Source organism: Garra rufa, chromosome 8, assembly GCF_049309525.1.
Source record: "Garra rufa chromosome 8, GarRuf1.0, whole genome shotgun sequence".
Classification (NCBI taxonomy): domain Eukaryota; kingdom Metazoa; phylum Chordata; class Actinopteri; order Cypriniformes; family Cyprinidae; genus Garra; species Garra rufa.
Window position 1 is genome coordinate 13,947,734 of NC_133368.1, and position 13,268 is coordinate 13,961,001.

General features: G+C 34.4%; 1 protein-coding gene across 1 annotated transcript; it reads left to right on the forward strand.

Annotated features, from left to right (window-relative positions):
- Positions 1 to 122: 122 nt before the first annotated feature.
- insig2 (insulin induced gene 2) lies at positions 123 to 12,982 on the forward strand. Its single transcript, XM_073845881.1, has 6 exons — positions 123 to 257; positions 3,591 to 3,895; positions 5,118 to 5,242; positions 7,761 to 7,927; positions 8,128 to 8,227; positions 11,709 to 12,982. Exons 2-6 carry the CDS (start codon positions 3,649 to 3,651, stop codon positions 11,748 to 11,750), a joined length of 681 nt encoding a protein of 226 aa, XP_073701982.1. The 5' UTR covers positions 123 to 257; positions 3,591 to 3,648; the 3' UTR covers positions 11,751 to 12,982.
- Positions 12,983 to 13,268: the final 286 nt, after the last annotated feature.

The following is a 13,268-nucleotide window of genomic DNA, read 5'->3' on the forward strand; positions in this document are numbered from 1 at the left end:
CAGATGAATACAATTTATGTGTAAATAAAAACATAAACGTAATCTGAATGATCAGATTACTTAAAACCATCTCAAAATTGCTTTTTGTATTACGTCACCAACGCCCGTTTTGATTGGCTGCTGAGGCAGCCGCGTTATCAGCGGGGCGGAAGTTCAGCATTATCCAAGCAAAAAAGGTCTTTCTTCGCTTAGGACTCTTTAGGACTCTAACATCTCTGTTTGGAGAAAGAGCAACGCTTATTTAAAACGGCACGACGGTTAGTAATCTGTGCTATTTTATTAAACATCATATGGTTGAGTTAATAAGTTAGGACATTTACACATTTGTAAATAATATGATTAAGATATTTTCCTTTCATTGGGTCACTACGAGTGTAGCTGCAAGCTGTTTTAGAGGATTCACCAGCTTCAGCATATTGCACGTTCACTATGAGCTTTATTAATTAATCGTGGTTGTTAATTAAGTAAACTGTTTTGAGAGTGTGTTTACATTGTAAACGAGGTGAGTGCTGTAAGGCCTCCTGCTGATGTGGCCTTTGATCAGCTAGAGATGTTTAACTAGTTTTGTCTGAGTCCTGCCAAGTGACCAGGAGTAACCCATCATGGGATTTTTGTGCTTTGTCTAATAAGTGTTGGTGTGGCAGTTTTTTTTTTTTTTAATCTAAAGTGATATCCAAGACAATAATTATATGTATTATAGATAATATTTGACTTATATAATATATTCATATAATTAAAGGTGCAGTTCATATCAACAAAAAATTATGCCAATATGCTGTTTTGTCAGTGTAATATACAGTCAAACCAACATTTATTCAAGCACCTTCAAAATTTCTCACATTATCACAGTTTATTTGCTATTGTTTAAAAATGGTAATTAAATATGACAAGAACAAATTTATCTTGATAAAGTCAGATAACTTTGATAGAAAGTTATGTAACAATACTTGGTCGGGTGAAAGTGTCAAATCACATTTTTGGTGCCAGATTTTTTATCAGTTTTACTGGTAGTCCACTGTATGAAGAGTTTTTGGGTATAATATGTCACAGTTTATTTTATTTTGCTATCCTCACTTACAGTGCCTTGCAAAAGTATTCATACCCCTTCATTTTTTTCACGTTTTGTTGCTGCCTTATGTTAAACTGCTTTAAATTACTTTTTTTCCCACATCAATCTACATCTCATACACCATAATGACAAAGCACAAAACAGATTTGTAACAACTTTGCAAATTTATTAGAAATAAACAACTGAAAAGATCCCGTTGCATAAGTATTCATACTCTTTTCTGGGACACTCGAAATTTAGCTCAGGAGCATTCATATTGCTTCTAGATGTTACTACACTTCGAGTGGAGTTAAACTGTGGCAAATAAATTTGAATGAGTATGATTTAGAAAGGCACACACCTCTCAGAAAAGGTTGAAAATGCATATCAGAGCAAAAACCAAGTCCTGAGGTCAAGATAACTGCCTGTAGAGCTCAGTGACAGACTTGCGTTAAGGCAATGATCTAGGGAAGAGTTCAGAAAAAAATCTGCTGCATTGAAGGTTCACAGAAGCATTATCCATAATGGAAGACGATTGGAACAACTAGGACTCTAGAAAATGTCTGCCAGCCCCCATCCAAGCTGACAGAGCTTGAGAGGTGAAAATGTGAGGCAAAGAATGGCAGATAATTGCCAAATGCAGATGTGCAAAGCTTGTCACATCATACCCAAAAAGACTTGAGGCTGTAAAGGTGCTTCAACTATGTACTGAGTTAAGGGTATGAATACTTATGCAATGTACTTATTTCAGTGGGTTATTTTTAATAAATTTGTAAAAATTTGCAAATCTGGTTTTTGCTTTGTCATTATTATGGTGTATGGAGTGTAAATTGATGTGGGGAAAAACTAATTTAAAGCAGTTTAACATAATGCTGCAACAAAACAAAATGTGAAAAAAAAAAATGAAGGGGTATGAATACTTTTGCAAGGCACTGTACATAAATGGGTTAGTGTCCTGCACCCAATAGTAAATAAATATATAAAAAAAGATATCTGGTATGTGAATTTGACTGTATTTGCTATATGTCTTTCTTTCTTCAGTCGTAAAGAAATTGTTTTTTGAGGAAAACATTTCAGGATTTCTCTCAATATAATGGACTTCTATGGTGCCCCTGAGTTTGAACTTCCAAAATGCAGTTTAAACGCAGCTTCAAAGGGCTCTAAATGATCCCAGCCGAGGAAGAAGGGTCTTATCTAGAGAAATGATCGGTTATTTTCTAAAAACGTTTACAATTTATATACTTAGTTTTTAATCTCTACACAGAATACACACAGTGCTAGACAAGATGAGCATTTGAGGTTAAAAAGTATATAAATTGTAATGTTTTTTTTTTTAATAAAATAAACAATCGTTTTGTTAGAAAAGACCCTTCTTTCCTCGGCTGTGATCGTTTAGAGCCCTTTGAATTTTGTAAGTTCAAACTCGGGGGCACCATAGAAGTCCATTCCATTATATGTAATGTTTTACTCAAAAAACATAATTTCCTTACGACTGAACAAAGAAAGACATAAACATCTTGGATGACAAGGGGGTGAGTACAATTGGGGTGAAATAGAAATCTTTTGTAACATTGTAAATGTCTTTATCATCACTTTTGCTCAATTGAAAGCATCCTTGCTAAATGAAAGTATTCATTTCTATAATTTCTTTCCCAAAAAACAGAAACAAAAAAAATTATATTGACTCCAAGCTTTTGAATGGTATTGTGTATGTTACAAAAGCTTTTTATTGATCTTTGGATCTTTCAATTCATCAAATATTCCTGAAAAAGTGTACTCAACTGTTTTAAATATTGCTAATAATTAAAAAAAATATTTCTTGAGCAGCAAATCCGCATATTAGAATGATTTCTGAAGGATCATGTGACACTGAAGACTAGAGTAATGATACTGAAATGTAGCTTTGATCATAGGAATACATTTTTAAAACGATTCAAATACAAAGCAGTTGTTTTAAATAGTAAAAAATATTTCACAATATTACTGCCTTTGCTGTATTTTAGATTAAATAATTACAGGCGTGGAATTATGTGTTTGATTAATGTGTTTAAAATGTCCACTGCAGAAAAAAAAATCTTAGAACTTAAGCAAAATAAAACATTGTCTTTAATTAAATTTTATTTTAATGTAAAAAACACTGAGGTTTTAGAATTAGAAATAAATGCAATATAGATAATGTTTTTTATTATTATTATCTATTAAAGAAAATTGTTGACTTTTTTTAATTAATTATTTTAAACTCAAAACCCACTCACCTCAAAAACGACACGGCAAAATCTGTAATGTAGAAGTTATCAAGGCAATTTCAAGCAAACTGAAACATAAGGTGCTGGCGCACAAAATATTTGTATGAGGTGAGTTCTTTTTTCTTAATGGGTAAAATCATCAGATCTAATGTGCTCTGAATCGTAGAATAAATTATGGTTTAATTTTATCCACAGTTACATAATTTCTTGGCTCATTCCGTTTTGCCTATATAATTATTATTCTGAAATTTGGTGTGTATTGTTTTCAGACATTATTACTTTCACCTTCTTTCTAGGCATGTGATGTTAGCTGACAGCAGCAGATGTAGCTGACATCCTTCTGTCACAGCGGCCATGGCGGAGGTTTCGGCACAGAGCAGCGGTGCTCCGATGCGCCGCGGGCCCTACATCAGCATGATCACCAATCGGACGATGAACTTGCTGATCCGTGCTGCCATGCTCTTTATGGTGGGCGTGTTTCTAGCACTTGTGCTAAACCTGCTACAGGTGCAGCGTAATGTCACACTCTTCCCTCCTGACGTCATCACCAGCATTTTCTCATCTGCCTGGTGGGTTCCACCCTGCTGTGGAACAGCCGCAGGTACACAAACACACACTTATATTAGTATTGTTTAGGATTTGAATTATTACCATTAAAGGGATAGTTCACCCAAAAATGAAAATTTTATGTTTATCTGCTTACCCCCAATGCATCCAAGATGTAGGTTACTTTGTTTCCTCAGAAAAACACAAACAAATATTTTTAACGAAAACCGGTGCAGTCTGCCAGCCTTATCATGGACGTGGATGGGCACCAAACCTTTAAAAGTAAACAAAAACATGCACAGACAAATCCAAATTACACCCTGCGGCTCGTGATGATACATTGATGTCCTAAGACACGAAACGATCGGTTTTTGTGAGAAACTGAACAGTATTTATATAATTTTTTACCTTTGATACACAGCCACGTCCATCTGTCATGAGCACGAGTTTGTCATATGAACGTCACGTGCACGCACTTCTGGCGTAGAATACGCAAACGCCGTAAGGGGAAATCAGTAAAAAGTCCCGGATGAGTTTGCGCAAACTAATGTAATCTTTTAGCTTTAAATCGGTTTAAACAATCAGGATACGCGCAGGTAATTACCATTTTGAATAGCCGCTATACCCACAATCTCTGTGCACTGTGTAAACAATGAGTGTCGTATTCATGCGACAGATCGCTTCCGGTGTTTGCGTATTCTACTCCTGAGCGCGTGCACATGTGACGTGACTGATGCCAAACTCGTGCTCATGACAGATGGACGTGGCTGTGTATCAAAGGTAAAAAATTATATAAATACTGTTCAGTTTCTCACAAAAACCGATCGTTTCGTGTCTTAGGACATCAATGTATCATCACGAGCCGCAGGGTGTAATTTGGATTTGTCTGTGCATGTTTTTGTTTACTTTTAAAGGTTTGGTGCCCATCCACGTCCATGATAAGGCTGACAGACTGCACCGGTTTTCATTAAAAATCTTCGTTTGTGTTTTTCTGAGGAAACAAAGTAACCTACATCTTGGATGCCCTGGGGGTAAGCAGATAAACATCAAATTTTCATTTTTGGGTGAACTATCCCTTTAATGGCAAAATGAATGTTTGGAAATGTAAACTCATATTTCCAATTGACACACTACAGCAACTGACTTAAAAAAAAATTTTTAGCTGGTCAAAATACTAATGTTCCAATAATTTTGGCCACCACTGCATGTGGCCTTTAAGATCTATGAAGACATTGCATGAGACGTTTGATTGAATGTCACTCTTTTTTTTTTTTCAGCGTTGATAGGTTTGCTGTACCCCTGCATGGATCGTCGTTTGGGGGAGCCGCATAAACTCAAGAGAGAGTGGTCTAATGTGATGCGCTGTGTGGCCGTCTTTGTTGGCATAAATCATGCCAGTGCTGTATCCTTCTCTCACAACATTCGTTTTTGACGTTCTCCAACAAAGTAATTCTGTAAGGCTGTTCACCTGCAAGATTACCGCAGATTATGTTTTATTGTTTGGATGTTAAAGCCCCGTTGTGACACATCTCAGTAAAGCAGATTAATTGAAAAGAAAACATAAAATAAAAAGTAGGACAGACACTATTCATTTGGATAGGGGAAAATCTGAATGCAAGCTTGTGGTCGATAAGACCAATAAGATGCATTTAGAAAATAGATAGAATTTCCATTTAATTTTTGATACATTTTTTAGGTGTCAGAGTTTACAGAACCAGCGATAAACGCAATTTTTCTGCACTGGTAATGGCATTGAGCTAATGATGAATTTAACGGAGTGCTGATTTTAACAAGCGATGACTTGTTTTTGTAGGTCAACCTATAAAACAGCATCATCCTTGGTTTCTTTGACCAATATGATTTTTCTGTTGGCTTTTGGATTATTGCAGAAAATAAACTTGTGGGTAGCGCGCCAACATGAAGTACTGTTGCGTTTCAGGCATCCCTCTCTCTCTCTCTCTCTCTCTTTTGCTTCCTTTCTGAAATACTGTCCTGTCCTATTAAAAAAGGCAAAAATGCCAAAAATAAATCTTTAAAAAAAGATAGATAGAAAATAAACTCTGTGAGCAACAAATTGTATGAATTTTGAATTTTAAATACAATCAAACAAAATTTGATTTGATCAATCAAATAAAAAGCAAAACGTAGCCTATATAAGGGTCAAAGACGAAAAAGGGATTAAGCATAAAAACAGTTAATACAGTGTAATACTGCTTTACATTTTTTAATTGTTGTTTTACATTAAACATTAAAAAGTTTTCTCTTTAATTTAATTAAAATAAATATCATATTTTTCCCTACAGAAGACACCCACTAAAATGTCATTCAGTGTAACAGTCTTGTCAGGCACATTTACAACAAAAATCAATTTCTAACATATTAAAAGACATATTACTTTAACCCTAAATACTAAGTAGTTATAATTCTACTTTTTTTTTTAATTTGCCACTATACTAGGTTTGGCCAAATTTTCAGTAATAATTTTTTACTCGTTTAAAACACATTAAATGTAATATCCTCCCTTATTCTTTTATATATTTTAATATGTACAAGTCAGAATACGCTTGTTTGAATTTTACATAAATACACCGAATGACAATTTATTTTCCAAAAGCTTATATGAAACCTTAAAAGCAGACACTTTACTTAGATTTAATGTGCTTTCTATGGACATAAAATCAACAATTTCTTGTGATGTGGACATCTTTACGTCTTTGACCCATAAACAATTTTATGACTTGGCTTATGTCTCAAGGGCTCATGTCACCACCATTAAGCATCTGACACCTCTTTCAGTCTGTTGAAAGAAGAAAAAAAGAACTGAAAGTGTGAGTTAGAATAGTCTGCAAGGGCGCGATTGGAAATGAGGTTGTGCAAGTGAGTGGATCTGTTCAGTGGTGACATTTAATGTCTTGGAACCTCTGTAGTCACATTTAGCAACTTTTTTTAAGACAAGTAAAAGTTTTAAAAAGCACAAGTGGGAGTTACTAACAGTGTTGGAGTAACGCATTACAAGTAACATGAGATACGTAATCAATTACTTTTTTCAGGAAACTAGTAAAGTACTTTTTTTTTTTTCAATTTACAAGAAAATTTCTCAGTTACTTTTCCAAATAAGTAACATAATGTGAACATGCATTAATTCATCTCACACAAAAAAAACAGATTCAGTATTCATCGAATATGAATGAATGAATAAAAACAGTGAAATGTAACTAAGAATATGACGCAAACCTGCAATAATTAAATATGTAAAGTAATACAAATATCTTTTATGTATTTAATCCCATTTAATTAACCAGTGTCTTTGCTTCTGACCTTTAATGTTCCAAATGCAACCATACTAATAAGTAAAAATTGCTCAAAATACAACTAACATTTGTTTTTCTTTTTTCTTTTTTGCTGAAGAGTGTTGAACTTTCTTCTGCGGTCTACCTTACAGATGTGACTTTATTTTTCCTTAAGCCTGAGGCTTTTGATGTGAAAGGGCTTTTACATTTGCCAAAAATAGAACTTTTCATATTAAATACAAATAAGCAAACACTTCCCAGATTTTAAAAGTAAAGCAAAAGTAATGTAACACATTTCTTTGCATAACGTAATTAGTTACTTTTTTTTAGGGAGTAACTCAATATTGTAATGCATTACTTTTAAAAGTAACTTTCTCCAACACTGGTTACTGATGTATTTTATGTTGTAGTATAAAACATGGCAATATCTTGAGCTTGTGTGAACAACAAACTTTATTTCAAGCGTTTAAACAAAAACCTGTTCAAAAACCCATTGACTTCAGGACAATGGAACCGGAAGTGTTATAATGCTACTTCATACTTCCGGGTTTTGCATCACTGATATACCCAAATGTACAAAAATGATAGAGCTTTTGTACAAGTTGTTATCTTTAACACTGTTGCTAACAGAAGGTGGATTTTGCTAATAATGTGCAACTGTCGTTGACGCTGGCTGCCTTGTCTGTCGGCCTGTGGTGGACGTTTGATCGTTCACGCAGTGGTTTTGGCCTGGGAGTCATCATTGCAATACTTGCTACGCTTGCCACCCAGCTGCTGGTTTACAACGGAGTCTTTCAGTGAGTTTCAATCATACCCACTCTGTTATAAATCTGCACAATATAGTCAGTTGCAAGTATCACCAAATGACAGAAGTAGTGTTTTAAATCCTGTTCACACCCAGAGAGATAACTATTAACGATAACTTTCATCAATACAAGCTTGTTTTGCTTTGGATGTTTTGTTTGTTGCTTTACAGTCTGTTTGTGAATGTGTGCAGATATACCTCCCCTGATTTCCTGTACATTCGGTCCTGGCTGCCATGTATCTTCTTCGCAGGGGTGATAACTGTGGGGAATATCGGACGACAGCTAGCTCTGGTAAGCTCTTGCATACTTACTCACACATAATCACGCTTAAAGGAATAGTTCACCCAAAAATGTAGGGCTGGGACACGATTAATCGCGATTAATCGCATCCAAAATAAAAGTTTATGTTAACATACTAAATGTGTGTTTACTGTGTATATTTATTATGTATATATAAATACACACACATACATGTAAAGCCTTTAAAAAATACTTATATGTGTGGATAGTTATATTTGTATTTAATTTAGATTATATATAGAATTATAAATATTTTATTTATTTTAATTAAATTTTTATTTTCAGTTTTCTTTAATATACATGTTTGTGTGTGTATTTATACATACATTATATATACACACAGTACACACACATACAGTATGCAATCATAAACTTTTATTTTGGATGCGATTAATCGCGATTAATCGTTTCCCAGCCCTACAAAAATGACCCTATGATTTACTCATGCTCAAGCCATCCTAGGTGTAGATGGCTTTCTTCTTTTAGATGAATACAGTCAGAGTTATATTGCAAAATGTCCTGGCTTTTCCATACTTTGTAATGGCAGTAAATGGGTGTTGAGATTTTTAAGCCCAAAAAAGTGCATCCACCTACCACAAAAAGTGCTCCATGTGGTTCCAGGGGGTTAATAAAGGCGTTCTAAAGCAAATCGAGGTCTGTAACTTTATAAAGCGTAATCGCTAGCTTTTACTAACTGTCATAGGTGTGTTTACGAAAGAGTGGCTTTCCAGCGGATGACAAAGGACGCAGAGCTGCTCGATTATGGCAAAAATCATAATCACGATTATTTTGGTCAATATTGTAATCACGATTATTTAACACGATTATGACTGGGTCCAAAACTTTATATTAGTGATTAATGTAAAGATAGCAATACAGCAGAAAAAGAAAGATACAAATGAAAAAATGCTTTTTGGGGGGAAAAAAATATTGAATATTTTTATGGAAGTCTAAAGTAGTCTAACAGCCTACTACAGAAATTGAATGTAATTATATGTAAAATACAACAGCGTCTTCACTGTAATAATTAAACATGCTTTGTTTCTTATTAAAACTGCAAAAGTCCTTTATTCAAGAGCAGTGAGTGATTTTTCTCTTTGTATTTTTACGTTTTATTAATATTAAGCACAGAGACGGCAGAAGGAATATTATTTGTTGCCACTTTAAGAGCCACACGAATCCAATATACTGTTACACACATTTTAATTCTCAACTGTTTATGATCATTTAAGACATAACTGACAAGGGTTTACATTTTGAAAAAAAATTGCGTGTATTTGAGCGTTCAGGCGCGCACCTTGAGTTAAAAGATAACTTTACATGTCGGTGTTCTGCTCCGTCTCTGAGTGCATACACAGAACAGCGCAAGTTATCTTTCTCGCTTTTAAAAACACAACATCAAAGAAACATTAATAAATCAAGCACGTCCCGTTTTATGAAAGTCACATTTTTTTGCTGATTTGCATGTGAAATTAGGCTTTTATGGAGAAGCGAAAGCGCACCACTGGAAAGGGGGGGAAATGGGGCGCAATAATCGTTTCATCTCGATTACTGCATTTTCATGATCGTTTGAAGCCAAAATCGAAACTGAATTTCGATTAATTGCACAGCCCTAAACGGACGTAGGTGTTGCGTAAGCTCCGGTAAGAATATAATAGCCTCATGAGGACCAAGTTTTGTTTAGAGTAAAATAAAACCAGTCTCCTCTTGGCTTATATTGAAATCCTCCAACATTTTTCTTTAAAAAGTCTTCATTTTGTACTTCTAACTCGTGACTGGTGTTTTGTTTTCCTCTGTCCTCTTCACCTCCACTTTTGTCACTGAGTTCGCCTACATCCTACGTCATATGTTGGAACGCCACTCTCTTATGAAAATACGTACGATATTTAGCGGAAACTAGAGATTACAGTTTTAAGTTTTAAATACAGATATTTTTTATACACAAACGCGTCGATTCACTTCAGAAGGTCTTTATTAAGCCCCGTACCTGTGTGGAGTACTTTTTATGATGGATTGATGCACTTTGTTGGACTTCAAAATCTCAACACCCGTTCACTGCCATTATAAAGCTTGGAAGAGCCAGGACATTTTTCAGTTTAACTCCAATTGTATTTGTCTGGAAGAAGAAAGTCATATACACCTAGGAAGGCTTGAGGGTGAGTAAATCAAGAGGTAATTTTAATTTTTGGGTGAACTGTCCCTTTAAAAGCTTTCAGTCTAAAGGGAGACACTGCAGGCAAAAACATAGTTTTTTTTTTTCATGCACCTGTCAAGTTTGAGATTTTGCGCTTTTTGGTTTTTCATAAAGTGTTTTTTCAGACTAGTGGAAAGAAAACATCCAAAAACACTGTTAATTGTTTCTTTTATAGCACTTTATCTATTTGTGTCAATAGATTTCAATTACTATGCATATTTTTAAAGGCAGTTTTCTCAAAATGAGTTTTTTCTTCTACACTGAGCCATAAATCTCCACTTCAGTAGCACTTACACACACCAAACTTGACATTTTTATTCCTGTCTATATCCTGAAGGTTTTTACAGAGGGATTTGTTCATATGTAATTTGCTTGATTTTATGCAACATTTTATTCCCCCCAAAAATTGTAAAAAAAGAAAAAAAAAGTATTTTGTGAATTATGCAGTGACACAATGAGATACTCAAAATCCACTGTTAAAAACATTTGACTCTAATATGTCAAAAAAAATTAAACAAGAATTTTGAAACTGACTTCATCCAGTGTTTAGACTTTTGTACTAGAAATACATGCAAATTTGAGCATATTTTATTAAATAAGGCCTCATTTGCATATTTAATCCTAACATTTTAGAAAACTTGCAATACAAAAAAAGTTTGCAATTATCAGTGTAATCAATCAACTTGGTAAGTGAGGTGATAACTATTAGTTTTTTTTTACCCTATTCACCTGCAGTGTCTCACCTTAAAAGTGAAATTAAAACCATTTATGTTACAAAATTTATATTTAAAATAAATGCTGTTCTTTTAAAGTTTCTATTCAACAGATACGAATGTAAAATATTTTACAGTTTCCACAAAAATATTAAGCAGGAAAACTGTTTTCAAAATAGATAATAATTGATTTTTTAAAAAGTTGACCAAATGAGTATATTAAAAGGGTTTTTGAAGACTGCAATAATGATGCTGAAAATACAGCATGAATAAATTACATTTTAAAATATATTTAAATAGAACACATTAATAATTATAATAATATTGCACAATATTACTGTTTTACTCCATTTCTTTTTATTGAATAAGATAAGATACAGCCTAATAGTCTTCTTTCAAAGACTAAAAAAACCTACCAACCCCAAACTATTAATTCATTTAACATGTTTATTTGCATTGCATTAAATGTTTTACCAGTGTGTTAGAAGTTCTTAAAATTATGAAAGGGACATATTGCCCTTGAAACACTAAGTATTGCATTGATTTGTCTTTGTGTTTGCTACAGTACGAGTACAAAGTCAGTCAGGAAAAGACCCACCAGGATTAATGTCGAATCCTCTGCACACATGGGGAAAATCCAGGATAAAGGAGTGAGGAATCAAGCAGGAGCACCGTGACTGACAGAGCCATCCGTCATTGAGGAGGAGCTGCTCTCTGTGTTTGAGGATGGACAGTGTTACGATTTATACCTCCAGATCTGTTTTCTGCCTCCTCGGATGCTCAGGTTCTCTAAGTGTGTGTAACAGTAAGATATGGTGTTGTTTACACACTCTCTTCAGCTACCGGCTGCGGAAAAGTGCCAAACTGACTCTGACCTCACCTCGTGACTGGAGGCAAAGCCTGGTGTGTAAGAGAATATTTAGACACATTATGTGCACAGACACAAAACTCAATCACAGGAAATTTTCGATATGATCTTCCTACTGTTGTGGCCTCCATCATCTGTGAGTCGTCTGGACACAGCACCATTATCGGATCTCATTCATCATACGGAAAAATCACTGGTCAGTAGAAGTAAGGAGAGTAATATAGAGTATTACCACAGGGCATCAAATCTGTTACATATCACTTTGTTAAAGGGCAGCTCACTTTTGCGGTGTCTCAGATCCACCACTAGTGGGCCTCAGAGTATAACTGATCCGTCAGCGTGTGTTTGTAGATGCAGTGCTAAACACAGAAGACATATTTTATAACAGACTAACCAGTGTGCTGTGTTCATTAGTTGGGAGGGTTCAACAAGGTGTTGATTACTGCTTTGATTACAACTTGAATATTTTATCGTGATGCATTCCTCATTATAGTTCATCAGTTTTGACTGAATGAAGCATCCCTTAACTCCCGAAATCATTTCAAGGCCTGATGTGAAAATTAGAATGATTCTTAATGACATTCCATTGATTATTACCAAAGCCTTAAATATCCTTAAGATAACAGATAGATTGGAGCTCAAAGGTAGAGAGGATAGAACAGGCAGACCACCATCTGTGCACTGATTTTGGATAAATTAAGGGAGTTTTGACCTCTTTTTGTTGGGTGGATATTTTATGAAATGCTAGGATGCAAAATAAGCAGGATCAATATGTTTTATTAAGTGTTACGATGAGATTTGACAACTTCAGCAATTGTAGACGTGCAAGAGTAATTGTCTAGTTCATATGCAAGCATCTGAAAGGTGAGTATGTTGGGATGTTTGTTTGTAACCACATTTACTGTTTTTTGAAGTTGAAGTTACAAGTTTGTTATTATTGCATCTGCATTATTAAAAGAGACTGTATTTGAGTTTCTTTGTTTAATGTTGTCATAATGTTGTTTGAGGCTTTTGCACAAGCTGTGAATATTTTCAGTAAACAAACAAACAAAAAGTATACTTTAATGCAATGAATTAATATCTGATGTATAATCAGAGCTGGGTATATTACAAATTGTAGTCTGTTACTGATTCCAAAGTACCTGACGAAAATTGTAGTTAGTAATGTAATCCATTACACATTTTAGGTAATGTAATCAGATTACTTTTAAATTGCTTTTGACCTAACATGTTTATCACATTGATTTAAATAGGATA

Excerpts from the sequence above, each read along its gene's own strand:
- insig2 (XM_073845881.1), top strand. The coding sequence starts at position 3,649 with ATGGCGGAGGTTTCGGCACAGAGCAGCGGTGCTCCGATGCGCCGCGGG. Across the intron at positions 5,243-7,760 it reads GCATAAATCATGCCAGTGCT|AAGGTGGATTTTGCTAATAA; the intron begins GTATCCTTCTCT and ends TGTTGCTAACAG. Across the intron at positions 7,928-8,127 it reads GTTTACAACGGAGTCTTTCA|ATATACCTCCCCTGATTTCC; the intron begins GTGAGTTTCAAT and ends GAATGTGTGCAG.